This window comes from Alternaria alternata (genome assembly GCF_001642055.1).
Source record: "Alternaria alternata strain SRC1lrK2f unplaced genomic scaffold CC77scaffold_4, whole genome shotgun sequence".
Taxonomy (NCBI): Eukaryota; Fungi; Ascomycota; class Dothideomycetes; order Pleosporales; family Pleosporaceae; genus Alternaria; species Alternaria alternata.
Window position 1 is genome coordinate 1,094,418 of NW_017306193.1, and position 26,915 is coordinate 1,121,332.

The 26,915-nt window shown below is 50.5% G+C and overlaps 9 protein-coding genes across 9 annotated transcripts; 4 read left to right on the top strand and 5 right to left on the bottom strand.

Annotated features, from left to right (window-relative positions):
• The first annotated feature begins 385 nt into the window (after window positions 1-385).
• CC77DRAFT_1017621 (hypothetical protein) lies at window positions 386-1,543 on the top strand. The gene is made up of 3 exons (XM_018524442.1): window positions 386-796; window positions 850-942; window positions 994-1,543. Exons 1-3 carry the CDS (start codon window positions 609-611, stop codon window positions 1,130-1,132), a joined length of 420 nt encoding a protein of 139 aa, XP_018389420.1. The 5' UTR covers window positions 386-608; the 3' UTR covers window positions 1,133-1,543.
• Window positions 1,534-2,766, bottom strand: CC77DRAFT_1017622 (AN1 zinc finger protein-like protein). The gene is made up of 2 exons (XM_018524443.1): window positions 2,660-2,766; window positions 1,534-2,607 (listed from the first exon to the last, which is right to left on the bottom strand). Exons 1-2 carry the CDS (start codon window positions 2,752-2,754, stop codon window positions 1,794-1,796), a joined length of 909 nt encoding a protein of 302 aa, XP_018389421.1. The 5' UTR covers window positions 2,755-2,766; the 3' UTR covers window positions 1,534-1,793.
• A 297-nt stretch (window positions 2,767-3,063) lies between these two features.
• CC77DRAFT_983075 (hypothetical protein) lies at window positions 3,064-7,024 on the top strand. The gene is made up of 4 exons (XM_018536131.1): window positions 3,064-3,961; window positions 4,035-4,929; window positions 4,983-5,349; window positions 5,399-7,024. The coding sequence occupies exons 1-4, from the start codon at window positions 3,537-3,539 to the stop codon at window positions 6,847-6,849; spliced, it is 3,138 nt and encodes a 1,045-aa protein (XP_018389422.1). The 5' UTR covers window positions 3,064-3,536; the 3' UTR covers window positions 6,850-7,024.
• Window positions 6,988-10,607, bottom strand: CC77DRAFT_641070 (putative histidine kinase HHK8p). The gene is made up of 8 exons (XM_018532579.1): window positions 9,757-10,607; window positions 9,425-9,709; window positions 9,278-9,372; window positions 8,967-9,230; window positions 8,812-8,914; window positions 8,732-8,763; window positions 8,263-8,668; window positions 6,988-8,214 (listed from the first exon to the last, which is right to left on the bottom strand). The coding sequence occupies exons 1-8, from the start codon at window positions 10,344-10,346 to the stop codon at window positions 7,161-7,163; spliced, it is 2,829 nt and encodes a 942-aa protein (XP_018389423.1). The 5' UTR covers window positions 10,347-10,607; the 3' UTR covers window positions 6,988-7,160.
• Window positions 10,608-11,419: 812 nt separating this feature from the next.
• CC77DRAFT_983078 (ATP-dependent DNA helicase recQ) lies at window positions 11,420-13,775 on the top strand (the record flags this gene model as incomplete). Its single annotated transcript, XM_018536132.1, has 2 exons — window positions 11,420-11,873; window positions 12,031-13,775. The coding sequence occupies exons 1-2, from the start codon at window positions 11,552-11,554 to the stop codon at window positions 13,773-13,775; spliced, it is 2,067 nt and encodes a 688-aa protein (XP_018389424.1). The 5' UTR covers window positions 11,420-11,551.
• A 120-nt stretch (window positions 13,776-13,895) lies between these two features.
• On the bottom strand, window positions 13,896-15,322 carry CC77DRAFT_1017624 (hypothetical protein). Its single transcript, XM_018524444.1, has 3 exons — window positions 14,966-15,322; window positions 14,255-14,861; window positions 13,896-14,204 (listed from the first exon to the last, which is right to left on the bottom strand). Exons 1-3 carry the CDS (start codon window positions 15,133-15,135, stop codon window positions 14,013-14,015), a joined length of 969 nt encoding a protein of 322 aa, XP_018389425.1. The 5' UTR covers window positions 15,136-15,322; the 3' UTR covers window positions 13,896-14,012.
• Window positions 15,323-15,429: 107 nt separating this feature from the next.
• CC77DRAFT_1017625 (hypothetical protein) lies at window positions 15,430-16,070 on the top strand. Its single transcript, XM_018524445.1, has 2 exons — window positions 15,430-15,871; window positions 15,972-16,070. The coding sequence occupies exons 1-2, from the start codon at window positions 15,753-15,755 to the stop codon at window positions 16,015-16,017; spliced, it is 165 nt and encodes a 54-aa protein (XP_018389426.1). The 5' UTR covers window positions 15,430-15,752; the 3' UTR covers window positions 16,018-16,070.
• Window positions 16,071-16,381: 311 nt separating this feature from the next.
• Window positions 16,382-18,009, bottom strand: CC77DRAFT_929534 (hypothetical protein; the record flags this gene model as incomplete). Its single annotated transcript, XM_018534107.1, has 3 exons — window positions 16,382-16,608; window positions 16,676-17,101; window positions 17,151-18,009. The coding sequence occupies 3 exons, from the start codon at window positions 18,007-18,009 to the stop codon at window positions 16,382-16,384; spliced, it is 1,512 nt and encodes a 503-aa protein (XP_018389427.1).
• A 410-nt stretch (window positions 18,010-18,419) lies between these two features.
• Window positions 18,420-25,965, bottom strand: CC77DRAFT_929028 (hypothetical protein; the record flags this gene model as incomplete). The annotated part of the gene is made up of 8 exons (XM_018534087.1): window positions 18,420-19,693; window positions 19,743-21,688; window positions 21,763-22,011; window positions 23,040-23,320; window positions 23,940-24,493; window positions 24,547-25,165; window positions 25,229-25,636; window positions 25,792-25,965. 8 exons carry the CDS (start codon window positions 25,963-25,965, stop codon window positions 18,420-18,422), a joined length of 5,505 nt encoding a protein of 1,834 aa, XP_018389428.1.
• Window positions 25,966-26,915: the final 950 nt, after the last annotated feature.

Here is a 26,915-nt window from a genome sequence, read left to right on the forward strand (position 1 = left end):
ACGGGTCATAGCTGCTGGTTCTGGTGTTTGGACCGAATCATAGTTTCTCTAATGCCACTCTGCACATTGGTTGCCCAGGGCAAGGTTTCCGAGTCGCAATCGTTCTGATGCAGTGTCTTGTGTCCGGTGAACGCCTGCCAATCGCGAGAATGCTTTCAGTCCTCCTTGTCCATCTTAGTGTGACTGTGACAAGTGCTAGGCATAGAAAAGCATGTGACGCTGGAGACCGAACCCAAAGGATGAGAGAAGGAGCCTATCCGCACACCTGCTGCATCAAAGTGTACAAGAGCGCGGTCCTGCCAGCACTAAAACGGGGTACAGCGCGATTTATAGATGTGAAATGTGCATAGGTACAGGAGGTTGGCGAGGTTATCATCCGTTGTGACGTCCGTGCGGATATGACGGCGAGGAGGCGGTGCAGCGCCCAACCAGCGATTCGCTCAGATGACCCACCCACCCGCCATCATCCACCAACTCCAGTTCTCTCCTGCTGGACGTACGCCAGCGCTCCACGCTCCACGCCGTTCCTTCACCCGCACCGACCACTGCACCCTCGACTTGCGCATACTCACGACGACGTCCACGGGCGTGTTCTGGATGCCGGCGATATGACGCCCAGTAGCTGCCGCCTCGTTCCCTTCTCGACTCTGCTGCTGGCTTGGGCGGGCTTTGCGCTGGCCGGCGACACCATCACATCCGGGAAGATCAAAGTACAGCTGTTTGCTGCGCCTTCGTTCTTGAGCGAAGTTAGTGTGGACGCGTATAATAACCAGTGTCTATCGTTGGATAATAATCTGTATGTCGCACTCGTATTGCAGCATTCGGGCAGCTGCGCTAACTCGGGAATAGTATCGATGGGCGCGTACAGAGCATTTTAGTAGGCGGGCATGATGTCGCGACTGTGTTGGCCAGGGATGATTACTGGAATTGCCGCTTCTATGAGTAAGTGGTGGATTGGGCTTTGAGGGGGGCTAGCAGCTGACTCTGTGGCAGCAACTATGACTGCGATGGCGACGACAATCTGGACCGGTACCTTGCGATATCCGACGGTGCAAACAACCTAGGGAGCATCGCATGGGGTACGAAGATACATGGCCTGAGGTGCCGAAACCGTGACCATGACGATGATTGAGCGAGCGAAGAGTCACCACGAGAGACGAACACGCGCAGCGATGCGTCTAATAAGCTTAACCAGAAAGAACAGCGAGTTTCGCACACGACATGGCTTCGATATCGACACGCCAGCGAGAAACCTCCGTCGCGAAGACGAGAACGTGGTGGGGAAGAGCAGAAGCACACGGTGCATACGTGTGCCAAGCACCGCACGAGCTGATGAAGCATATAAGCAGGAAGCATGGCAGTCGTATACCAAGGCATGCATTATTCGATATAGCGATGGGGTTGGCGTTTACGTTGGGTTCTGCATCCACATAGGACAGGTGACAACACCGGCGTTCGAAGTGCTCGACGCCCACTTTTAGTGCTGTACCAGTACCGAACAAATCTAAATCTAAATGTAATAAATTGATTACCTACACGTTCTTGTTCATCGATGGCCTGAATACCTATGACTGTCGCATTATAAAGGATTCACCGGGTCAAAGGGCATCTCTCTCCGTGGCGGCATGTCAGTTCAGCCGTGCATGTTCATCTGAGATCTCGAGCAGCATTGTGAGAGGTATGTAACCACGCGTCTATTCATTCATTCGTGCCATCATGAGCACCTGGGTATCTCCAGTGCAAAAACCAGCCGCTAAACGCCATGCTATGTAATGCTTCCACACTTGCTGCTTCTATAAATCGATCAAGTCAGGCGCCTCCCCTGACCCTACACCTCGCAGAAGGACAATCATATTCCCAGACGTACACGGCTCGCCAATCTTCTCGCTGAACTTCAGCAGTCGTCCGCCTTCCACATGGAAAACGCGTAGTTTTTCCTCCTCGCCGCCACCGCGGTTGTTCACGTTTTGTACCTGCAGTGACTTGGCCGCCATGTCAAGCACCCGCCCCACGGTCCACTCCTTGTTGTAAAAGAACTTTCCCGTTGGGTATTTCGCCTTGGTTGTATCGGCTGATGCTTCGACATGTAGGTATATCCGCTTCTCTTGGGGTACGCTGGCTTCGCCCTTTGCTGTCCGCTTCAGCGCATTGAGTTCAGCTTGCGCTGAAGCTGCCGCCGACGACGCTGAACTCTTTCCTATTCCCAAGAAACCTGTCTTCTTCGGGGCAGATCTCCGCTTCTCGTCGTCCTTCTTCTTCTGTTCTGCCCATGCTTTCAGTCTTGTGAGTGCTGTTTGCGTGCGCGCTTGTACGTAGTTTTGCGGTCGCGCGCCGATGGGCGTGAGGTTCTTGCAGTCGTGGTCCTCTTCGAAGCGGTGCTTCAGACAGTATCTGCGATTACATCGTGCGCAATGTACACCTTGCGCGCGGGCGGTATCGATCAATGTCTTGCACGACGGGTCGGCACACTGTTGGTCGTGGTTGAAGACGGTCGGTTTTGGGGTAGACAGCGATGAGGCCTGGTTGTTCTTGGCTCTCTGTCTTGCCCATTCGCCTTCCTTAGGACACTTGTGCGCGTATTCGGTGCGATGGTCGAGACAGAATTTCCTGGGTTTGTTAGTATGACAACACAATCGGATGCTTTACGCGTTGTACCTACCCATGACAACTCTCGCATCGGAACGGTAGGAAGTCCAGCACGTTGCAGTACTCCATCTGGCAATGCGCCCCAATAGCCTCCAAGTCGCCCTTCATCTCGGTGTAGCTTGATTCGTTGGACGTCATGTTTGTCGTAGAGACAGGGACAAAATATAAATAAGGCACTGGTAAGGAAGCTGCTAGAGAGTCACTAAGGCAAAGGCAGTGTATAATAAACAAGCTGAGCAAGCATGAGAAGCCTCGAGAAGGCCGCTTAGGCTACCAAGAGCTTACGATTGTCGCCGCGCCATCTTCGGAAGGCGATTCCGATGAAGGGCGAATGGCGCTAACCATCAACTCACTAGCGCCAGGGTCCAGCGTTGCCATCCTATCAGTACGCGTCTATCTTTACCTTTACCACAACCATCAGATTTTATTTCCATCGTTATGTATGGTGTATTCGAAAAGAGCAGAAGATTGATATGGCTCAGCACCGACTGAATGGTTCTCCCACAATCTCCACCACAGGACGAAATCCCAAGTCGAACTTCTCCTTATCAGCCTTGTAACAAGGCTATATCTCAGCCTTGCTAGTACTCCCCTTCTATTTTCACGCGATGGTAGCTCCGAGTATCAAGATGCACCTCATGAGCATTTACAGCTTAAGTCATGCATTTGGCGGAAATCTTGTAGGGCTTTGGCTCATCAGATTACGGCAACGCTTGCTGTTGAGAAGGTTAACGTTAAGCAATACATGATGACTATTCGTGCTTGGCGGACACCATCCACATCTATGTGGACGTGTCTCATTCGCTAAAATAGATGTTCCTCAGCCGTGCCAGTGCATAATAACATATTGCCCGCAGCTAGCACTTGTTCCTCTCGTCACAACACCTTCAATGGCGGAAGTTGTAGGTGCCGTCGCTGCTGTCGTCCAGCTCGTGGACGTAGCTCTTCGCCTTTCATCTTGTCTGGAACGTTTCTGCTCAGATGTACGCAACGTGCCGCGTCGTTTTCTTCAGCTGCAAATCGACCTGCGTCAGCAAATCGAGATCGCGCAGCACATACAGAATAATCATGTGCCCGGTTTTGCGACAACAGTATCGTCCTCGACACTTGATGCGCCCCTACTCGAGTACATCGGTCTTGCTGATGAATTAAGCAAGACGTTGGAAGGACTGCTCGCCCGTAAGAACGATGGAATGCTACAACGAGGCTGGAGTGGCATTTGCTCCGTCCGCAAGAAGGAAGAGGTGGCAAACATCTGCGATCGACTAGAACAAAAGAGAAGCATCCTCTCTATTTGGTTGAACGCAGCAAATCTGTAAGTAGAATAGCTGGACGAAGCCGAAGTCGGTTGTAGGTGATTGGACACCACAGCACTGACTAGCATGCAGCAAGCTCTCGTCAGAAACTGCGGCGACTACCGATAAAGTGAGACTCGAGATTGGAGAGACATTGGCTCTAGTGAAGACAGTCGACAAGACATTGAGCACAACCGAACACAGTACAGCACAGCTACTACCTCACGTCGAACAGATCGACCGAAACATATCGACCACGTCCGAAAGGACCGAGAGAATTATAAAAGACCTCCAGCATCTGAAGTCTCAATCGAGGAGTCTCTTGATAGACCGTGATATGAATACAACAGCACAAGAATCAAGCCATCAGACGACAGCGATGATTCTCTCAAACACTGAGCAAATACTTCGAGCCATCGAACAGCTGAGTTCCGACTCTAACAGAGCTAGTCCAGGTACGAGGAACAACTTTGTTGTGAGAAAACTATATGTGGACTCATCAGACAAACATGTTCAGCGAAGCTCGTTGGACCGTGCTCGTAGATCCCAGAGGTGTAAATGTAGAACCGTCAGTACAGCACGCCGCTGGCAGCCGTTATCTATCCTCCAGTTCACGCAAACCTTCCGCACGCAACACTTCTCTTACTGCCCGGACTATCGCATCTCGGAACAGAGCCTTGAGATCACCATGCAACTTGTCCCTCCATCTTGGCTTCTTTTCCATACCATCAATATCGGCACCTGCGTAAGGAACTGGTCGACGTTAAACCCGTTCTCAGTCAATCCAATAGTAATCGGTACAAGCAGGCTTGTCGATCCGAAAACCTCACCTGCATTTCGTGCGGTTGCAGTTACCATCGAGGAGCTTTGGGAGGGTGAACATTATCGTATATCCATCCCTCGACTTCAAAATACGCTACAGGACTTGTTCGATGCAGAAGAAGCGTCGGCTCTTGACGTGGATAATGATGGAAATACTGTCTTGAACGTAAGCTGTTTTGTTCTTGCAACGCATGGAATTCTTCGTTAATCATGTATCAGAGAATCATGGCTTTATTGATAGCCAACCCCTCAACCTTCGAACATGCAGGAGATGAGTGTACCGCCATCATTCGGTTTCTGTTGAAAAGAGGCGCTGACCCAAACGTTTTGAGGAACCGGAAAGACGACGAGTTTCCATCTGTGCATGATTACCAAGGCACCACATGTGACCAACTTGCAGGCCCGGCCGCGTATGATCTCCGCATGTTGTCTCCAACTCGAAAATCACGGTTTCTAGAAATTGTCGATCAGATTGTAGAAGCTGGAGGTCATACCTCAAGACCTTTCCCAGAAAAGCGTCCCCAGGGAGCAAGATTCTTTCGTGATGAGGTTGAGCAACTACTTCCCTTTGAGGATCAGATCGATGGTGAATTGACCAAGCTATTTGATCTGAAAAGATTGCTGATATCTGCCAGTTCGTGATCATGGCGATCTCGTGCCTATAATACTTCGACGACAAGTAGAGCAGTTTCAGCGCCTTACACGAAAAGCCAAACTATCAACTCTGAACCACACTTCTTCGATCAATGGACTCACTCCGATTCATTTCGCTGTCTTATGGCCTACTGGACTGAGGATGCTGCTCGACAGAGGTGTGCATATGAACCCTCGAGACGTCAGCGGTCGACAGCCTATACATATCGCTGTCACCCTAGGCATCACTGACTCTGTGCGTTATTTGCTTACTGAAAATTGCGGAATTTCTACTCCGCCAAGCTCCGATAGTCTGCTTCAACTTGCATTGAAGTTACAAGATCCGGAAAAATCACAGATCCTGCGCTTGCTTGTTCCAGTTCTGATCGATCGCCACAGGCGCCTTCAAGATATGGCAAGCAATCTTCTGCCGCCTTCCGTTTACTTCGAACTTGAGTTGGCACCTGGTAAAATGCACGAACGAAAAGCGCCATTGATGGTCGAAAGGCTTATAGCCCATGGTTTAGATGTTCCGCAGGCCCTAGAGCTAGACGGAAAGAGCTTCTACAACTTCGCCGACTTCTTTGGCGACGCGAAAATGACGCCAGAAATCGCAAACGCATTCTGGGATGCTGGATTCTGCGATATCGATATGCCTGATGAAAATGGGGTGACGCCATTCCTACAAAGTTGGTATTGCGCCAATTTCAAAATGGTAGACTGGTTTGCACAAAGAGGAGTTTCTATGAAATCAAAACACGAGTCCGCCTCATTGACAGCCCTTCACCTCTATGCAAAAAGACTGTATTTTCCGGGCACCGGTTTTGGGCGTGACGTTGATGCAGTACCCACGAATGAACATTATATGGATGTGGTACAAAGGGAATTGAGGATACCATACGACGATTGCCAATGTACATGCTCTCCTGGAGGCTGTGCACCGATCAAGTTTCTGTTCGACAAAGTTCACGAGGATGGGCATCGCAAATCAAGAATCAGAAGGTGGTTCGAAAATGTGAGACCATCCCAAGCCCTGGAACTGCAGTACGTATACGATCTTACACGATACCTGCTATTCGATTTTCTGGATGGTGAGCATACTTGTTGCTGTCTTGGGCAAGAATGTCATGTAATATATGACAATTCTCGAACAGAGCCATCCAAGAACAGATGGAACGAGCGAACTCGTGGCATGCGCGAGAAGGCGGGCGAGCATCGTAGGCTATGCGAGAATGGTATACCAATACCCCGACGGGAAAGTCTGTACGCCTTGAAAGACCCAGACATCTTTGAAACGACTTTGAACTCCGCGATGTCGTATTACGATGAGATGGACCGGCCTGATGATATGCCACTCGAGGAACAGGTGTTTAGGTATATTAACTGGCTTCTGACAGAAGGACATTTGAATATCGACGTGAGCTACGAGTGTGTGCACTTCAAGGGCTGGTAATCTGCATATCCAGACTCCAGTTCTACCTCAATAGTTAACTTGCTGGATAATTCCTCAATCGGAAACTATAGCATTATACATTGATCGCTCTCCAGGCGCCTCCAAATACCAGCAACCTTGAAGAAGCGAACATTATACTGTAATGATCTTGAAGGAATCTCTGTATTCTTATAGCATATCCCTGCATCCAAGTCTTTCAAGGTATCGGAATCGTTATATTACTTGTGCTACCAAACGCCATATCCATGCTTATGCTTCTATACAACGCCATGTGTGTGTGAACACCCTACCCAATACCATGCAAGGGAAAACTACGACTTAGTCCTCGTATCAGCGTCCGCAACTCTCTTCACTAATCCTCTAATCTTGGGCCAAAGTTCCGGTATGCGAAAAGGTTTCGAGATGGCATCATCCATGCCTGATGCCAGCGATTGTTCAATCTGTTCCATGCGCGCATTCGCGCTGACAGCTAGAATAGGAAGGCGTAGGGATTGTTTTTCAGCCCGTTCGTGGGAGGCGGAAGAGGCAGACAAGGTTTTCCTGTGCTGAGTTTGAGTAGATGATGCGGAATGAGGAGCCGACGGAGCCGCGAGGAGGCCTTGGTGTTCGTAATCGCGGATGAGCCGGGCGCAGGTAAGACCATCCATGATGGGCATTTCAATGTCCATGAGAATGATGTCGAGTTCGTGTTTGTCTTCAGTGTTAGAGCTGTCTTTCTCGTTCCGCCAATAGACACTGTCCTTTAACCATTCTAGCGCCTCTTGACCGTTCCCAGCTACGCTGATGTTCCAACCAAACTTTTGCAGTTGCTTTCTAAGCACTTTTTGGTTGACGAGGTTATCCTCTACAATAAGAACGTTGAGTTTGATCGTCTGCATAGCCTCCTCACCTGTCATCGTTCTACGAGGAACAGGTCGCGCCTGTACCGCGCGAGCGGCAACATGGTCAGCTGGTGGATGCGCGAGGCGGGTGCTGATGAAGAACGCGAATGTCGATCCTTCTTCCTTCTCGGAGTGAACTCCGATGGCTCCTCCTTGTAATTTGGTGAGAGACTTGGAAATGAAAAGGCCCAGGCCAGAACCACCATATTTGACGTGTGTGCGAGGCGTAGCTTGAGAAAACCGGGAGAAGAGTTTCTTTTGCTCATCCATGGTCATGCCGCAGCCCGTGTCCTTGACCTTGAGCCACAAAAATGCTATTCTGCCTTCGCCCCATTCCGCCTTCTCGGTAATATCGGTCTTGGGCTTTTCGTCATCGGTGAAGGTTACTTCATTCCAACATTTTGGTGGACGGCTCCAGGAACCACCGATAGTAACGGTGATCGCCTTTTGCGGGCGATCTTTAGTGAATTTGATAGCGTTGGTGCTGATTGTATCAGTAGATGGCACGGAAGCTGAAGATTATGCTACTCACAGTAGGTTTATGAGAACCTGTAATAAACGTGACGGATCGAGCATTGTCCATTCCATTCCACTGAACGTTTCATCAACGCGGAAAGTGAGCTCGATACCCGACTGATTACACTCGACTTCGAACATTCTGACTGCGTCTGACACCACGACCGCGGGCTGAACACGCATCGGCGTGATTAAGATCAAGTTAGAATCAAGTTTAGACAAGGTAAGTACGTCGTCGATAACGCGTTTCTGATGCATCGAACACGACACGATGATGAGTAGTGATTCAATGCAGCTCTGAACTTCCGCCTCTGCCTTGGATATGTCGGATGGTTGTTTTGATCTTGCGAATTGGCGTCCGGATAGTTGTTGGAGCGAAGCGATGACTGAGTCAGCGCATTGTATTACCGCTGACAGTGGATCTAACAACAGTGAACGACGTTAGCATGTATCTCGTATGTGGTTCGTACATGAAGATGACTAACTCCTGAGTTCGTGCGACGTCATATCAATGAAGCTGTTTAAGTTAGTAAAGGAAAGTAAAACGGTGCGCGCGGAGTCTTACTTTTCTTGCTGTCGTTTAGCTTCCAGCGCCTCATCTATGCGACGCCGCTGTACGCTCTCCGCCCACTTGAAATGTGATATGTCGAACAAAGTCCCCATTATGCCTTAACTGGTCAGCACGTGTATCAATTAGTGTTCAATGAAACGTCATCGTACTTATGACTTTTCCATTTTCGTCCAGCTCTGGGTAACTCGAACTTTGTACCCATATATTTGACCGTATGCCGTCTTGGTTAATCCATGTTTTCTTTAAACGGAATTGCACCCCACTCGATTTACCGCATTTGAGCATGCCGTCCCAATCCTGCTTTACTCTCTCCACATCCTCGTTGGAGATTAGATCGAACCACTCGTATTGGTTGACAGGTGCATGTGCGTGGCCTGTGAGTTCGAAGAACTGGTCGTTGACAAAATTCATACCTGAAACAATATTAGGACAAATCGCGCTATGAGCTGGTTGCACTCACCACTTTCAGGGACATATATGTATATAGCTGTAGGTGAGGTCTGAGCGAATCGTGCAAACTTCCTTTCTGCAAGCCGCGCTTGTTCCAGTGCTTCCCTGAACACGAAATTAGCATATGGGCACACTATGTGCTTGCAAAGACACTTACACCTGCGCTTGTGCAGCTTCTTGTGACTTCTTTTGTGCGTTGATGTCTATTGTATTGCCGGCAATACCGATCAATTGCTTATCGTCATCGAATACTGGGACACAAGCTGAGAGTACCCATTGCGCAGCGTCTTTTGAACCTGAGCGTGCCTTCCAACGCATCTCAAAAGTAACGGATTTCCCTTGGGTGAGCGTGTTCCACATGGACATTACTAGTGCTTGGTCATCTGGATAGACAAGATCCATGAATGAGTACTCGTCAGGTTTGGCGTCTCTGGGTTGGGAACTTGACGTTGTTAATGAAGTAATGAGTAATGTTGCGGTCAAAGTTACCTGAGTCTATACCATGCCTCATTTGCATGTAATAGCTTTCCCTCTGCGTTATACTCAAAAACGCCAACATCGCTCATTTCCATCATGGTCTGGATACTTTCCCATCTGGCATGAAGGCTTGTGTATGGAATGTTCCTGAGTGATACTGCTCTTTCGCGCTTGAGTTCACTCATCAACTGCGCTTTTGATCTTGTGAAAACTGGTATCCGACCCATACTGAGGTCATCGTTGTCGTCCGCTTCTTTCTCTAACGAGGCTGAATCCTGCTGATTCGTATCCAACTCTCTCGCCTTTACCACTTTCCAACTGCCATTCCGCCCCGATATTTCGGCAGTCCAGACTAAACCGCCAAAGTCATATCGCGGCTTGTATTCACTCAAAGCCTGCGCCCATGAGCGGAAGAGGAGCGCTGCTCTGTCCTGGGCTAATATGGAATTGCGGAGATGGAGTTTTCGGAAAGCTTCGTTGCAGAAGAGAAACTCAAACCCCAGAGTTATTTCTCCCGTTCTGATGACGAAAAGTGGTGCTGGATCAGACTCCAGCTCCTCCAGGTCCAGCAAGCGTGCGCTGGCACACTCGGCCGACGGCATTCCGAACAGGTTCCGATGACTTTCGATGGAACATAAAGGGACAACAGGCGACTTAACGGTCTGATAGTGTATGATCTTAGGAGTGTGCTCGGCGCTCAGCGCTCAGCGCATCCTGTAGGATGTAGTTGTAGCAATGTGATGGAAGGGGCGGTGTCCACCGGGAATGGGTGTTGTAAGGGAATTGCTGTTCAAGTTCGCCACTAGGGAAATCAAACGACAGTGATCCCAGATGGTTCCACGAGCTTGTTGTCTAAAACGATGAATATGATGTATATGATCCAGGATGTAGTTGAGCAAGTCGAGGTGTTCGTGCGCTGTCAGTGGTACTATGTTGGCGTACCTTAGATGCGCGACCTGGGCTGCAAGGCCGGCGAAATGCACCAATGTGTGGCATGGCAACTACTGTATGCGGGCTGGGTGGGGATGAGTCGGACCGTTCTAGTCCTCGATGGCCGGAATAACAGACTAAACGTAGATGCGTCGGATATCGGATCAGCATAGAAGAGAAGGGGACGTCTCCGGCTATTGGTCGCCGTCGCGAGTGTAAAGCTCTGATTTTGACGCTAGTTCAATCTCGACCGCAACCATGAATTGAAATAGCTGAAGTGCCGCGTTCAGGGTCCAAATGATCGTCGATATCGGCCCAATTTCCCATCGACTGCTGTTGAGGCAACAACTCTTGCCCAACCCATGTGGCCCTGCAGCCTTTTCCGGTGTGTCATATCGGGATCTCCATTTCAAAACACACACGCAAGCATCGATAATCCCAGTCAAACATGAAAGAGTCAAAAGACACCTTGACAGACATTCGGAAAGGGCAAAGCAGGTCATGTCAAGTTAACCTCACTCTCCGCAAACGGGGCTTGCTACCCAGAAGGTGTTCGCTGTCGCAACATCGACAGCCGACAGCGCTGATACCTAGATGAATCATGTTCTTACCCACAGGGTTTTCTTGTTATTTTCGATTTTGATAGCACAATTCCTCGCTCATCTCTCTTTGCGGTTTTGCACAGGTACGAGTGGCCAGTTCACGCTACAAATCACGTGCTAGCGCGCTTTCAACCTCTTGGCGTGTAACACAGGATGAAGTCGCGACTTCTGCTTGTTGCTAACACAGCAACTCCCCGCCCACAACTAACGCCCGTACACCTACTCTCGGTAACTGAGGGCACTTCTGCTTGTCATCATTCGCTCGATTCGCCAATATGAGCGAGGATGAGTTCGGCTGGTCATCTGGCGACGAAGAGCCATTCGCGGCTACCACAGATGTTGTGCTAGATGGAAAGCGCAAACTTACTGTCGACAGCGGTAACACGACGTCCTTATCCAAGCGAAACAGACATGAGAGTAGTAACACCGTCATCTCTTCACCAAACACGCTTCTTGCGAATCGAATCCTCAAGGAACGCTTCGCGATAAATGAGTTTCGGCTCGAACAGGAAAGAGCCATCACTCGACTTCTGGACGGCGGCAGCGCGGTCGTTGTGTTTCCCACTGGGGGTGGCAAGAGCCTTTGCTACCAGGCGAGTCATGTCTTTATGCAATGACTTATCCGTCTGACTATCCAAGGTACCTGCCGTAGCGTTTAGATATCAAGACGAACAGCTTGGTCGCCGGACTGCTGACCAAAGCGGCGTCACCTTGGTCATCTCACCGCTTATCGCTTTGATGAAGGATCAGGTAGATGCTCTATTACGCCGCGGGGTCAAAGCTGCTGTGTTGAACTCGTCCGTCTCCCGCGACCAATTCCTGGCCACACAAGACGACCTCAAGAAAGGCCGCTTAGATCTTATCTACTGCGCGCCAGAGCGTCTCAACAGTGAAGGCTTTATCGCGTCACTCAAAGACATCCCTGGAGGCATCCGTCTATTAGCTGTCGACGAAGCGCATTGTATCTCTGAGTGGGGCCACTCGTTCCGCCCGGACTACCTCAAAATTGCTCGATTCGCAAAAGAAGCACAAGTTGAGCGAGTTGTATGCCTCACCGCCACAGCAACACCGAAGGTCGCCGAAGACATTAGAGATGCTTTCGCTATACCCAAAGAAGGCCTGTTCCGGACAACCATGTATCGCCCCAACCTACGCCTCCTGGCTGAGGCGAATGGCAAAGACGCCGATTACGTGTCAAAACTAGCTGCTCATCTTACGAAATACCCTGGTCCTACCATCGTGTACGTGACAGTTCAAAAAGGCGCAGAGGTGCTGGCCGGAGAACTGCAGAAGCGTGGCTTCAAAGCTAAGCATTACCACGCTGGAATGCCTGCGCCACTGCGCTCGAAAACACAAGACGAGTTCCTCATCAGCAAAGACATGATCGTTGTTGCTACTATTGCGTTCGGTATGGGCATCGATAAGCCAGATATCCGTAGCATCGTTCATTTCGACATACCTGACAGTGTCGAATCGTACAGTCAGCAAATTGGCAGAGCTGGTCGAGACGGCAAACCGAGTGTGTGCATGTTCTACCTCTCGACAAAGGACTTCTATCTGCGCAACATCTTCACTTACGGTGATCGGCCTTCGTTACGCTCACTGAAGCTTCTGATGCAGGATATATGTTCGCCAGCTCGTAGACAACTCAAAGCAGGCGACACTTTCCAACTCTCACTGTACACGCAGGGCCAAGAAACTGACATCAAAGCTATCATTCTTGGCATTCTGTATGCACAGATGGAGTTGCATTTCGAACTTTTCCGTTCTGCTGGGGCTCTATACGCGAAGTATAGTTACATTGTCAAGAACCCGAACATCGTGCGGAACGATGGATCGGCAGCAGCGTCAGCGATTGTTAGGGCATCAGTCAAGAGTAGCAAATGGACTCACGTGGCATTGGATGATCTCGCTGATTCCAGTGGCATCGCCCGAGCGGACTTAGTACGCAAAATGGACGAATGGAATGAGCGCGGTGCGATTGAACTGAAGAAAGAGGGCGTACAGAACGTATACCGCTTGGAGCGACCCTTGCCGTCCACACCAGAAGAGATTGACAACATCGTCAAACAACTTGATGAAACCATGGAAAAGACAGAGCAACAAAACCTTGCCCGGACAAAAGCATTACTGGATCTGATCACCAACAAACGCTGCTTGTCTAGGTCTATCGCGGACTACTTCGGAGAAAGCACTGATGTATCAGAAGAATGTGGACATTGCACGTGGTGTGAGACACATAGGCGAGTTGTGCTACCTGACGAGCCGCCACAATCTCCTGATCCCAAGAAGGTTCAGCAAGTACTGAAGGAGATTAGTGTACGCGATGACCCTAGGTTCCTTGCCAAGCTCGCATTTGGAATCAAGAGTCCACGTATGACTGCACTGAAGGTCTTTTCATCCTCTGCGTTTGAGTCGATGAATGTGTGTGACTTCCCCGAGTTGTTGAAGGTTTTCACAAAGGCTTGCGAGGAGCACAGCAAGAAGGGGAAGGCGTGAGGCCGAATGCGATGAGCATTTTAGGATAGTCCCTAGTCCTTCCAAAAGATGTACATGCGGTTCATCGAAGAACGCTTGCAACCACAACGATCCGTCTTTTTAAGACAAAAATTATACGTGCAACTCAATCAGTTCCGAGGGTGCGTCACATATGTACATTGATACTGAGTGGATTACATGCGTCGTGTATCTACAGATGTCGATTAAGACATGGTATGCCTCTATAGCAAAAACTCTCTACAACTCCTTCTTCAACTTATTCGTTTGTGTCTCCTCTTTCCTCAACTCTTTCACGCCAACCGCCGGTCTGCCCGCGACTGCTTCCTCGCCACCAAACGTCTTGAACGCATTATAGAAGATCCATTCAGTAGCGTGTTCGACTGGCTCGTCGAAGACAAAGGGGAGGAACGGGACTGCTGCAAGACCAAGCTGCTCTTAGTTAGAACCACATCGAGATCGAATAGCTGGAATTTACTTACCCCAATGGGTCCCCAAGTCCTCAAGGTCTTGTTCTTCGCATCCTTCAGTGCGCGCCCAGAGTACCTGACGATACTGTGGATAGTAAAAGCAGGTAGACCCATAGAAGCAACAGCCTGGAACACGGCTCTCTGCGCCATCACAGCCCTGTAATCCTCAATCGCAGGTATCTTGCCCGCAACCACCTGGCCACCGGTCAATGGGCCCCCGGCTTCACCATACTTGACACCTTCTGTACTTGTAGCATTCCTTGCCAGGTCTTGCACCTTGTCGAGAATGCCTGTACTAGCAGTCTTTCCTGTTGCCGCGAGATCTTTATCCTTGCCTTCTCCTAGACTCTTCTCTGCTGCTTCGTCGATGTAGTTCTCGGGGTGGAGTATGTGTTGGTTGCGACAGTAAGCTTTGTAGCCTTCGTGGGCAACGTCACCAGTGAGGTAGAGCCAGGATATACCATAGGCACCTTTGACTAGGTAAGGATGTGCGATGGGGCGGAAGGACTCGCCAATGTCAGAGGTGTAGGCTACATAGCGATGCGCGGAAAGCATGATGGTGCGAATTCGGGAGGCGTACGCGGCATATCGGATGTTCGTATCTGTTGTGTCTTCGGCTCTATAGTCTTGTCAGTTGAATCTATGGATCGTGAAGAGCGTCGGAGGATCGCGGACGGTCGTTCGAATGGGCATACAGAGGGCAACTGAGGGACCGTTACTTACTCGCCGTCGTAGAGCACATCCCACATTTTCTCGTCATCGTTGAGCGTGTCCTGAAGCTCTTTCGGCAGCTGTTTCCTAGCTGGTGGAATTGAGAAATCCGGTCGTGTGCCTTGACGCTCCACCGGTACGCCATCGACCTCTACGATCTTCTTGTTGTCGTCTTTCGCCATGGCTAATGTGTTGTAAGGGTTCTTCCTATGCTCAGACTTTCAAAAGATAAACAAAGGACGGACAAATGACGGACAAAAGAGAGTGAAAGCAAGTCCTGGAGAGATGCGCCGGCGTAGACCTCCATGCTTCTTTGGTACCACTACTGCCTACCCTAACCAGAGCGCACCTCGGCAGCTCGACGTCACACCCACTCAATCGTTGTGGCTGTGCTAGTTCTCACTAGCCACAACCTGTCAGCCACATAGCGCCAAGACCCCATCTTCTCTTCCGAAGAGAGCTCCGCGCAAGCGCAGCATCCACCAACGCTCCACCGCACGACTCTCCATCCATTGACACTCCATCACCCCGCTTACGGCACGGATAATCCTTAAATACCGCAAAGATGGTTGCCATGTACACTATTATGGGCCGCCAGGTCGGATCGCACGTCGTATGTTCTTTCCCTTAGAGGTGTACCGGAGGAAGAAAACTTTGGTGGGAGGGAGGACTGGAAGCATTGGATGAGTGCTTCGTGGCGCATGCCTTGGAGGCCATCTATGGCGGACTTTGGGGATCAGAGAGACGATATGGACCATAATCCCTGACATGGGCTGACAAGTACTGTGTTTAGCTCGCAATGGCCACCCTCGGTATCACATTCACCGGTGCTGCGCTCTCCATGGGCGGCAAGAAGGCTGAGGACCCCACCACTCCCCCGATCAACGCAAAGAGCAGCGAGGAGGAGAGCTTCGTAAAGTGCGTACACATACCCTAGAAGTGACATGCAGCTAGCTGGTTGCGAAAGCAGTGGAGTACAGGCGCTTGTACCGGAAGACGGAGGCTAACAACATACTAGGGAGTACGTCAAGAAGGCCGCCGACAAGGTCCAAGGAAAGCAATAAACATGACGTTCGGACTGGAGCAATGATGATAGTGGACGAGAACACGATGCGGCGGCGAGATCTCTTTGGATAGCCGCAAACGTGCTTCAAGGGTGTGGAACATTGTAGATACGCCAATTGTACCAACAAGCAAGCATTGGACCGATCTATCCACTCTCACACAAGTTGCTGTTTGCCATTTTACGACATGAACATGACTGGGTATTCGATACTACAAAGCAGAATATAGACATGAGCGTGCGCTCAAGACCAAGGTATAAAGCAGCCGTCATAACCGTCATATAACTAGAAATGTGCAAGTGCGCCTCCCGTAACTCTGGACTTCTCAAAGAGTCCTCAACTTATTATCAACCGGCTTCTTCCTCTAGTCCTGGTCCTCTTCCAGGATGATCTTCTTGCTCATACTATCCACAACCTTACTATAGAATTTGGGCGCTTGCGCCCTCGGGAAGCAAATCTCTTCTGTGAGATAATCGGGCAGTAGATCCAAAAGCTCCTTGTCTCTTTGTTCGTGAAGCAAAGGCTGGTAGATGAATTCTGCGTCTTCGTAGGATGTACCGCTGGAGGCTACTGTGAGGTGGAAATGCAGTGCTGCAAAGAAGTGGTGTCAGTATATTGGTTATCCTAAGTTGAAAGGCACGTGGGGAATGCGACTTACTGCCGTTACGCCCTGTTTGTAGACAATCGTAAACGTCTTCCTCGTCTTCGGATCTCTTCACACCAAGAACAACGAGGTCTGTAAGATCGCTGTAAAAATCGACCTTCTGCTTTGCGAGTGTCGCTTCCTTGGCTGCTTCAACAGTGCCTGGCAAAACGACGCCGGTTGTCCTAGCTTTCACCGCGCTTCCCGGCACATTCTTGGTCTCTGGCTGCGCTGATCGGGCTGCTGCGAGCTTGCTCGACAATGCCTTGCTCTCGCCCTGTGCCGATGTGAGCGAGTCGGCGAGTTTCTTGTTTTCGGCAGCGAGACGCGCTGACTCCTTGGAGACTGCTGCCAGCTCTTTCTTTATCGATGCGAGGTCCGAGGTGCGTGATTGGAAATCAGATATTTGTTGCTGAAGGGCTTTGATGGCTGCGTCTTGGTCTAGAGATGTTTTAGTATACACTATTGAGTTGCGTTCGTCGCGTCGTACCTTTTGCGATCTGGTCTGTCCGCTTCTTAAGCTGTTCAAAGTTCGACTCCTTTCCTGACGAAGCAGACTCCTTGAGCGTCTCGTACTTGGCTGTCATGGCGTCGAGTTTCTTTGTTAGGTCACCGACTTTCCTTCGCATGGCAGGGTCCCGCTCAGAGTCTGACACACTTCCTGTTCGTCTCACTCCAGCTGATGTTCGTCGCGCCCTGCTGTTCGGTTGGGCTCGACGCGCGGAGGGTCGCACGTGTGGTGGCGGCATGCTTTCGGGTATTTCGTCGACTTCGACTTCGACTGATTCTTCCACATCCATTGCGTCTGCGTCTGGCTCTTGTTGTGTCTCAGGGATTGTCATCTGCTCAGGCTCGGTCTCGGGCTCAGCTGCGCGTTTCGTCCCTCTTGACTTCGTCGTAGGCTTCGCCTTGGTCTCCTTCTTCGCAGGCTCTTCTTTCGCGACAGCCTTGCGCCCTCTCTTTGCGGGTGCCGCCTCTTCGACCTCGACCTCCTCCTGCGCCTTCTTCGCTGGTCTACCTCTCTTGGCTGGTTTGGGCTGCGCAACCGCCTCTTGCTCTTCTAGCTCTTCCGTCTCGTCCATATCGCTCTGAATGGCTTCAGCAGGCTCCGCTGGCGCCTTGCGACCACCCTTTGCCGCTACCTTTTTCGCGCCTGCTGTCGCGCTCTTCTTCATGGCTACCGCACTAGTGCCGCTCGTTGGACGCGTCGATGATCTGCCCTTCGCAGTCGCCTTGGTCGCGGAGGCCGTTTTCTTCGTTTGTGCAGCTCCACGCGTGCTTCGCGACGGCGCTTTGTTTTCGCTGTTGGATTCGGGTGTAGGATGCGCATTGAGCTCGTCGACAGTCATTTCGTCTTCCGAAGCGGATTCGACGGTAAAGGAAATATTCGCAGCTTTACTTCGGGGCGCCATTTTGTTCTGTCGCGAAAGTTTGGTAAGGGCGGGGAGTTGGGTGTGCGGCGGCATGGGAGCGGGAGTGGCATGTAAACACACGACCCTAGCGTCACTTCCTAACACAGCGCTTCTGCCCCCGAAGACGCAACCAGATCTTCACCAACAAGGGCAATGTTGTGCATGGAGGAAATTGGCATGAAAGAATCGTTGTTATGTACAAAAAGCTATATACTGCTACAGTAGAGCGGGCTTGGTTGCCCAGCCCAGGTATCATCCCAAAGCATGTATCCAGAACGCCTAAGATCAGTTCGTCGTGAAGTCATAGCATACGCGACATTACTGTCAAAACCTTACTCGCTGTACTTTTATCTCCCAACACTGCTTCCACCCCAATTGCTAGGCGCCAGACTGCTAAGCTTACTGGATACTGTACTGCCAGAGAACCAACTCGATGACACACCGCCGCCAAATCCGAACTTCCACCACTTCTTCCCACCATACTTCCTGCCGCCACCAAGAACAGTTCTATTGCTCTTCTTGTCGTCAATCTTGTCTTGCCATTTGAGCTTTGTTTCCATGATCGCTTGGATGGAGTTGATGATGAGGAAAGTCGTGGAGCCAATGGCGCGGAAGAAAGCAAGGCCAGCGACAGCCCAGAGAATGAATGTCAAGTAGAAATTGTTTGTCACTTTGCGATCCGAGTATGCTTCACTGATAGCCATGGCGAAGATAGCGTTTGAGATAAGCCAGATGACAACCATGTAGGTTCGGACAGCACGGTAGTAGTCTTCCTGTTGTTGCGACTCGGAGATCGGAGGCTCAGGTACTTCGACACGATCACGAAGATTCCGTAGGGCTTCGTCGTAACCACTGTCGATATCCAATTGCTCTGATGGCATTTCGAGTTCGACAACATCCTTGTTCTTTCCCTTTGCGTCTCCTAGATCTGTCTTCGCTACGTTATCACCCTTAGTTCCCCAGGTGATGTCGTGTGTATTGCAGAAGGCGTACACTTGGAGAGTGGCGATGTAGGACGGGAGAAGAGCGAAGTATTGCGCACTGGACGTGAACATGTGCCAAGGATCCAGGTACATGAAGGACATGAGGAAGTAGAGACCAACCGTCGTCCCCATAGAGACGATAAGGTTGGTGAAGACATTAGCCCCTATTGTCTTTGGTGCTTTTGGATCTTTGAGTTGGACGATGACGATGTAGAAGGAGGCGAAGGTAGTGTACGCCATGATGATACCGTACATGACCATACTCCAAAAGAACATCTTCTTGGCTCCTTGGGGTCGGTTACCCATAGACAGGATAAATTGCATGCAGATGAGCAAGGTGCATGTGTAACGTAGGATGTAGAAGATGTATTTTCCGATGTTGTGGCCGAAGGGATCGAGTTCCGGGTCTGACAGTGAGCCAGCAACGAAGTAGAACGTCAGGTAGAAGTTGGCAAGCGAAAAGAACGTGAACAGAAGTTGCACGAACTGGTACACGAATTCGATGTGGAGGAGGATCTTGCGCCCGATGGTATGGTCAGTTGCCCATACTTGCTTGAAATGGAGCAATGAGTAGACAGCGGCGAAGAAAGCACCGTTCAGCCATCGTCGACGTTGGGAAATGAACTCAGGTACAGCATCTGCGATGTGTTAGCTTCGGTAATCGATAGGACTGGCGAACATTCTTACCTGGCACATCAGTCTCACCAGTTGCCGCTTTGACGTATTTTAGAACCCATTGCTCGCTACGCTTTGCTACAAGCTCCCAACATAGGATACGATCTTCAGCCAGATACATGTTTGCCGTGAAAACGTCTGCATCTTGACCATGGAGCGTTTCTCCCTTAAAGTACTGGCTAAGGGGACCGTGGCCTGTGTGGTCGTTCTGCAACGCGTGATAACGGTATGCTGAAAGCGCACCAGGCAAGACAGTAATGTACCCAAATACAGACTCCAATGGCTTGTCGAGGATATTGGACATCTTGTATTCGAAGTTCTGCGACGCGACGAGCGGGTTGAGAAGACCAAGCCAGGCTTTGCCTTTACCTGCCTTGATTTCTCCAGCAGCTCCAGCGACAGAAGAGTCGGTGTCGAATGCTTTCCACAAGTGGTACAGGGCTTTGGGTCCAGGTTTGGTTCCCACGTCGAGTAGAATGCAGACGTTTGGATTAAGCGCCCGTCCGAAAGCGTTGAAGAACCAACGATGCGAGTTCAGCTTCTTCGAGTTCTTTTCCTTCAAGCAGAAGATCATTTGACATGGCACAATGCCCTTCTCCGCGCCCTTGAACTTAAGATCTGAATCCAAGGAGACTTGAGTGGTGTATTCGTATACGTGAGCTGTGACCTCCTTCTGGTTCACGTGGTTCTTCGCGATACCTTCTTGGAAGCATCCCATTGCAGCGATGGCATCTAGAGTTCGGGGATGGACCTTGCCACGACCGTCTGCGATGATGCACACAACGATCTTTTGCCATCCGTCCTTTCCCCAAGTTCTTGACTTCATGCGCGAGCAGAAATGGCTGATGTTCTGCATGACACCGTGCATTGTTCGGGTGAAGTCAATCTCGTTCTCGTTGTACATGGTAATAGCGATGAACAACTCCGTCTCCCGCTGATTCCCGATATTTTGGCGTAATTTGTAGCCACGATCAATGTAGTCATCTGGGTCGCATGTGACAGCCGTATATCGCATGTGCGTGAACTCGATGTCATCTCGTCGCGGAAGGAAACTGTGGAGGATGGTCGGGATCTTGCACTCGAGAATAAGTTCACCGTTGATCAAGCGAACCTCCTTCTTCGTCATTACTGCATCTCGCGCTCCACGTCGTTCCTGTGCGCCATCTGGAGCTGGCCCGTAGTGCTCTGCCTTCTCGTCGATTTCAGTGTATATGTCCGTATATGTATCGTCGCTCATGTAGGAGTCCCGCGATCGCAGGTCTGGTCTGTCGTCGCCAATGTCGGTGAAGGGGTCGTCGTCGTCGTGAATTGGTATTGAAGTCATGTCGGTCATGTCCATGGTGTTCTCAGATCCGCGAGAGCCCGGTCTGGCACCATTGGTGAACAAGGGCGCTGGAGGTAGTGGTCGCTGCGGACTGCCTGGCCGTGGGCTGCCATGAAGGTCTAGTGGCTCGTATGAGTTGACTGAAGCTGGTGGCCGCGAGTAGTCGTCTGATGTGCGAGTGGGTGAGTATGGCCGGTCGGGTGATAATGGCCGCCGGTAGGGAACATAATCGTCATCTGGCGGTGGCATGTTCGGTGCAGTATCCATCACTGACGGCGTCCGTGATAAGCCGGATACTGAGGATGATGTGGGGTGGTATGTGCGCGATACTGGCGATGGAGGTCTGCGGAGATCACGTAATTGTAAGTCTGGGTCTTGTGATCGTACGGTTGTGGAGAGCGCCGCGTAGTTTGCGGTCTCCGAATTGATCATCTTCCTTCGTGGCATCTGCGTAGGTGCAGCAGCCGTGCTGGACGTTGAACTCAGCGCGTCGCCGGCCTCGCGCAGGAAGTCGTGAATGTCCGATTCGGCAGCCTTCTGCTTGCCCACCTCAGACATGGTCATGCGCGCGCCCAACTCGGCAGTATTGCTGTTGGCACTTGACATGTTTGAAGTGTCCTCGAATGAGGGTCTTCTGGTGCGGATGAGATTGAGTCCAGAATGCAGGACGCAAGTGAAAGAGAGACAACAAGGAAGACAAATACTCACTGCATATAGCTTTGGCTGTCATCCACGTTTGTCAACAAGCGCATTGTTGATCCTCCTTGTAGTTGCTGAGGGGAGCCGTCATCATAGTCATATGCAGGTGGCCGTCCATAGTGTGAACCACTGTGCGGTGTGGACCCGTCCATCGTATGTGTGTGCGCCGCGAAAACAGAAATGGGTATATGAAAAGTGTCGTAATTCTTCGTGAAACCCGAGGAGTGATTGAGATGGGCAAAAATGCGATATGGATGTCTTCAAAAAGGGTGGAATAGCAACTTTTGCAGCAGTGATGCGATGGCGGTGTATGCAGCGCTGTTGTTGCTTCGGACGTTGTTATGGAAACGCCGAACCCCGGTCCCCTGTCGACCCAGGAACACACCCCATATGCGGCCCCATGTGGCTTAGACGGCGCCCTCTCAACCACTCCATGTGCAATTCGTCCGTACTCGCGTGCGACTGTTTCACCTGTCGTGTTCTATTGGTTCGGGATACGGCCTGCACTATTGGGGCTCGATCATCGGTTGTCGAGGCAAATATCTGCTGGGTCTTGCCGTCTTTGCACTAGGTCTAGAGCATGGCAGAAGCACCCCACAGCCGAACAGGGTGTTCGCAGTTTACCGCCAAAGCTACGACTTGTTTATCTGTTGAGCATATGCATTTGCTTCTGCCTACGACACAAATGTCCCCCTGAAATAGGTCTCGATCTTAAAATGGTCTGACGTCAGTAAGAATGGTTGCAGTCCTCGACCCGCGAAAGGGCATCTGCTCGACCAAATGCTCATTGTGTCGCTGAGCCTAAGTGTTGCGTGCATCTATACTTATGATCTCTCCCTCTTCGTGATATCTTTTGCTGAGGTATCATCCAAAAGACGCAACTCGTGAACGACTTGTCGTCGCAGTACATGCCTGGGTACCGTGATACTGCGCGTACGTTGTGAATCAAAGATACCTAGGTAGCACATATCGCGCATCACCCAGCACCTTTTCAGCTACAACCACATCATATGCTCTCCTAGTACCTATTTCTGAGCTTACGAAATCATATTACGCAACTGAGACCACGAGGGTTTATCCATCTCGACATGGCAACGACGAACTCCCCTCGAAAATACCCTCCATAAGCTTAGTGTTCCAACAATGCTCTTCAGGTGGTTTGCGTTCTACGACCTCGGGATGCTCCGAAAGTTGACATCGACTAGTAATTTGCACAACTACCACACAGGCGATAGAACGACATCACTAGCAAGGGCATCCAGAGACAGCCTATATTCATGAAGTACAATGGTCTGACCATCCAACGTATGAAAGCTATTACAATCACCGAAAGAACTTCATAACAGTCATCTATAACAATGATGTATGATGAGCCTAGAGAGATGAATCTAGAATCTAAAATGCACAGCGCAGGATGAGTCATTGAGGTTGATAGATGGGGTGAACCACGAGTTTCAAAGTAGGCGAGGCTGGAGAAGAACAAGAACTGACAGTGGAGAACAAAAGATGCATCAGACTGCGCTCCACCGCTCCCGACGCACGATCTGATCGTCGAACGTCGATCTTTCTTGCGTCATGACTCCTGACTCGACCAAGGTTCCATCGCCGGATACCAAAAGGCGATCTAAGCGTTGAGTGCAGCTGGCTGATGCTTCATGCGTCACGCGCCCTAACTCGTCCCAGTCCGCAACTTCATTCGCATCAGTTTGACAACTAAAATGCGCAACTTCTAGTGTTCACCACTGGAAGACGATCTAGGCTTAAGGTTGGAATGTCGATAGTTCGTGCATCACGCGCTCTAACTCTGTAACTCCCGAGGTCGTCCCAGCAGGCGTCCATATTTGTAGAACCGGCGTTGACACTACCCCGACAACTTACAGGAAACTGCTGATGTTGCAGATGTTCCTCACATGAGAGTATTGAGAAAGTACTCAGTATAGCGAGGGATATATGTATTGCTTATTGATCGCAATAGGGCGGAAGAGAACAGTGATGTCGGAAATATTCAGATTGGGACCACCCCCCTAGAGATGTATTGGAAGAAGCATCTTGGACCCCCCGTGCAAGGCTGTACTCTAGAGAGGTACCTACGATGCAAATATCCCCTTGAAATAAGTCTCAACGCCCCTGAAACCTTCCGCATCGACCGTGTCGATGTACCCAACGTATTGATCCGGTCTCGTAACGACCACACATCCTGTCTCCCTGTCGACACCATACCCCTTATATGCATCGCCAAAGCCCTCGAACGGATTAGCATCATCGGCATACACTGAATCGTAATCCCATCCAAACTTCGAGTCGAATGGGTGCAGGATATCTGGGAAGTCGCGCAAAAGCTCTACTTCCTTGCGCTTCGAAGAGTGCAATGTGAGCACTTCCACGTTCTTGATGAGATGGGGAGCCAGTAATGATGAGGACGATAAACTCTCGCAGAAGCCTTTCAATCGGGCGCTCTGTTGTGCATTTGCGACATTGCCGGCAAATACAACGATGCGGAATCGTCCATCGCTTTTCAGCTTCTGCTGGAACTCCCAGGCTCGACCGTCAGATTGGTTGATGACTTGGTAGCTTGGGAAACGCATGCCCAACTTCGTCTCTGAGGCGAGCTCTTGTTTGCCGATGATCTCGAACTTTGAAGATACGTCTGTCCCGTCGCCTTGATCTGCTGCGTTGCCTGGTTTCCCAACCAGCATACTCGTTCCATAATCGACCGAGAGGCCCGTAGCGAATAGTTGACCTTGATGTTGTTAGCAGATGTGACTTTTTTTGGGGGGAAAACTTTATCCTTACCCTTGAGGAATGCCTGCTTGAACTCGTCCATACTGACTCCTTCCTCATCCATGACATCCTTCGCCGGCCGCCCGGAAAATAATCTCGAAAATTTGTGGTCGAATGCAATCAGATCCTGCGCAATACGCCTCCGCTCCGACTGGTAGGTCTTCAAAATGGATGGTTGAGCGATACCTTTCACCACCAAACCCAGTTTCCAGCCCAGGTTGTAGCCGTCCTGCATGGAGACATTCATCCCTTGGCCAGCCTTCGGTGAGTGCGTGTGTACGGAATCGCCAGCCAGGAACACGCGACTCTTGTGGTCGAAGTTCTTGCCGACTCTCTGACCGATCTGGTACGCCGTCCACCAATCGCAGTATTCGTATGTCAGCTTATATGGTGCAATAATCTTTTGCGCAGCGGTGAGAATAGTATCGGGTGTGATCTTCGATCTATCCGCTCGACCACTGGCGTCGGGCTTGATCTCCGTGAGCTGTATGTAGAGCCTGGCAAGCTTGTTCTCACGTGGAATGATCATCATCGATCCTGAAGACTCGCTATGTATCGCGCAACGTTTACGGACGTCTGGAAAGTCAGTAATGGGAATAATGTCCAATACACCCCAGATGTGATCTGTAGGCTCCCCTTCCAGCTCAAAGCCTAGTTGCTTTCGTGTCCAACTGTGAGCGCCATCGCAGCCTACAACGTATTTCGCTCTCACCGTCTCCGTGCTACCCTCCTTTTGCTGGCTCTTTGCGATGAGGTCTTCAGTGTCATCATCTGCCAGATTACTTCTGAAAAGACCGTCGTTGATTCCAGAGCCCTTGCTTTGAGCTGGTTTGGCCTCATCCTCGGTAAGATATCGAAGCTGAACTGTGATGGGATAATTGTCTGGAGAATGATCGTCCACTCGGTCTTCCGCAATGTGGAGCGACTCGGGTAACACCGCACGCTCGACACGTAGGGTATCCTTGGAGTGTTTTTTGATGTGGTCAAGGAAGAATCTTTCAATCCGTCCCTGGTGGAGTACGATCTCTTTGAATCGAGAGAGACCAGGTGGTGTATCGGGCACCCCATCTGAGCGGCGTATTACACCGTCTTTGCCGGGATTCTGCGTGTGTTAGGAAGGCCGGAATTCAGTCCAAAAGCGACAACATACCCACATGCAGAACTAGATGCTGGTTAGTCAAGTTCATCCAAATTATACGTGATCAGAAAGTATACGGGTCAGTCTTTTTCCTGAGAGAGATATATATATGCGCGTACCTCTATCAAATGATTGGCTTCCTTCCAAGCTCTATCGGCGAAGCCAAAGCTGTCAAAAATCTCTAGACTGCGGAGCTGTAAACCATCCGCTTGTCCTGAGTAGATCTTTGTGCCACGTTTGTCGACGACGCGAGCATTGATGCCACATCTCGCCATCCAAGCCGAGAGCATCATTCTGGGATCTTGTCAGTATTATCAAGATGTCGCTCTTGATATGTATAATTACCCTGCCGGACCAGCACCAACGATGAGACTTCAAACTTGTTAGTGACATATTCAGACACATGAACATCGGTGGACTGACACATCGCATTTTGATTCCTTTGTCTCCGAGACCGTCATCTTGGGATCTTTTCGCCGTTGTCACTAAGAGCTGATAGTTCGTGTGCAGCTACCCCGCTTGAAGGTTGCTTGTACAAGAGATGGGTGGTGTCACACATCACCAAATGTGGCTTGCATCTAATATAAGCTCTTAAAACCGCTTCGTCCCGGGCATCCCAGTAATCATACAGTACGGCAGTGCAATTCGGCGCGTCAAGAGTGGACATCGCGTTGGTATCGACGCGACTGGTGCGTGGCTACCCCACATCACGCCAAGCCGGTTTCGGGTCGCATGACGCATGGAACGAAATCCAGACATTGTGATTCGCATGTCCACGTGTGGGTCGCGACCAAGCGCAGAAGCAATCTGGAGTTTGTCAGAGCTTTGTCAACGAGAATAGAGGTGTTGCCTTCGGGAGTGCTGGGGCTTGGGGTTTGTAGGCCCTCAGTCATTAGTTTTGTCAGAGCTTTGTCAGGCGAAGAGAAGATGAGGATGTGGATGCTGCCGTCCCGAGCGCCGCAATGCTGGTCCTTCCACTGCGCGCCCATTTTCCGCAATGACTTTGGGCAAACTACGGGTCCCTCTTTGTGTTCGTACAACACGGGACTTTTGACAGCGGCCATAACCCGCATCCCGATAATGGTTAGCTCCGTTGAGTAGATTACCGCATTCGGTCGTCGAGAGTTAAATTCAGCGCAAAGGTGAGTTGAAAAAGTGCATCGGTTGCCAGTCCTGGAGCGTCTTGCGCATCATAGCAAATTTCCACTATTCGTATGGGTCATGACGTACCTAGGTACATACA

What these genes read in the sequence shown, in the direction of transcription:
- CC77DRAFT_1017621 (XM_018524442.1), top strand. Translation starts at nt 609, where the DNA reads ATGACGCCCAGTAGCTGCCGCCTCGTTCCCTTCTCGACTCTGCTGCTG. An exon ending in CTATCGTTGGATAATAATCT is followed by an intron (nt 797 to 849) that starts GTATGTCGCACT and finishes ACTCGGGAATAG; the next exon opens with TATCGATGGGCGCGTACAGA. An exon ending in TGGAATTGCCGCTTCTATGA is followed by an intron (nt 943 to 993) that starts GTAAGTGGTGGA and finishes ACTCTGTGGCAG; the next exon opens with CAACTATGACTGCGATGGCG.
- CC77DRAFT_1017622 (XM_018524443.1), bottom strand. Translation starts at nt 2,754, where the DNA reads ATGAAGGGCGACTTGGAGGCTATTGGGGCGCATTGCCAGATGGAGTAC. An exon ending in CGATGCGAGAGTTGTCATGG is followed by an intron (nt 2,608 to 2,659) that starts GTAGGTACAACG and finishes TAACAAACCCAG; the next exon opens with GAAATTCTGTCTCGACCATC.
- CC77DRAFT_983075 (XM_018536131.1), top strand. Translation starts at nt 3,537, where the DNA reads ATGGCGGAAGTTGTAGGTGCCGTCGCTGCTGTCGTCCAGCTCGTGGAC. An exon ending in ATGGAAATACTGTCTTGAAC is followed by an intron (nt 4,930 to 4,982) that starts GTAAGCTGTTTT and finishes ATCATGTATCAG; the next exon opens with AGAATCATGGCTTTATTGAT. An exon ending in CTTTGAGGATCAGATCGATG is followed by an intron (nt 5,350 to 5,398) that starts GTGAATTGACCA and finishes GATATCTGCCAG; the next exon opens with TTCGTGATCATGGCGATCTC.
- CC77DRAFT_641070 (XM_018532579.1), bottom strand. Translation starts at nt 10,346, where the DNA reads ATGCCGTCGGCCGAGTGTGCCAGCGCACGCTTGCTGGACCTGGAGGAG. An exon ending in GAGGCATGGTATAGACTCAG is followed by an intron (nt 9,710 to 9,756) that starts GTAACTTTGACC and finishes AACAACGTCAAG; the next exon opens with TTCCCAACCCAGAGACGCCA. An exon ending in CAGGTTCTCATAAACCTACT is followed by an intron (nt 8,215 to 8,262) that starts GTGAGTAGCATA and finishes TGATACAATCAG; the next exon opens with CACCAACGCTATCAAATTCA.
- CC77DRAFT_1017624 (XM_018524444.1), bottom strand. Translation starts at nt 15,135, where the DNA reads ATGGCGAAAGACGACAACAAGAAGATCGTAGAGGTCGATGGCGTACCG. An exon ending in GATGTGCTCTACGACGGCGA is followed by an intron (nt 14,862 to 14,965) that starts GTAAGTAACGGT and finishes ACAAGACTATAG; the next exon opens with AGCCGAAGACACAACAGATA. An exon ending in GGACTTGGGGACCCATTGGG is followed by an intron (nt 14,205 to 14,254) that starts GTAAGTAAATTC and finishes AACTAAGAGCAG; the next exon opens with CTTGGTCTTGCAGCAGTCCC.
- CC77DRAFT_1017625 (XM_018524445.1), top strand. Translation starts at nt 15,753, where the DNA reads ATGGCCACCCTCGGTATCACATTCACCGGTGCTGCGCTCTCCATGGGC. An exon ending in GAGGAGGAGAGCTTCGTAAA is followed by an intron (nt 15,872 to 15,971) that starts GTGCGTACACAT and finishes ACAACATACTAG; the next exon opens with GGAGTACGTCAAGAAGGCCG.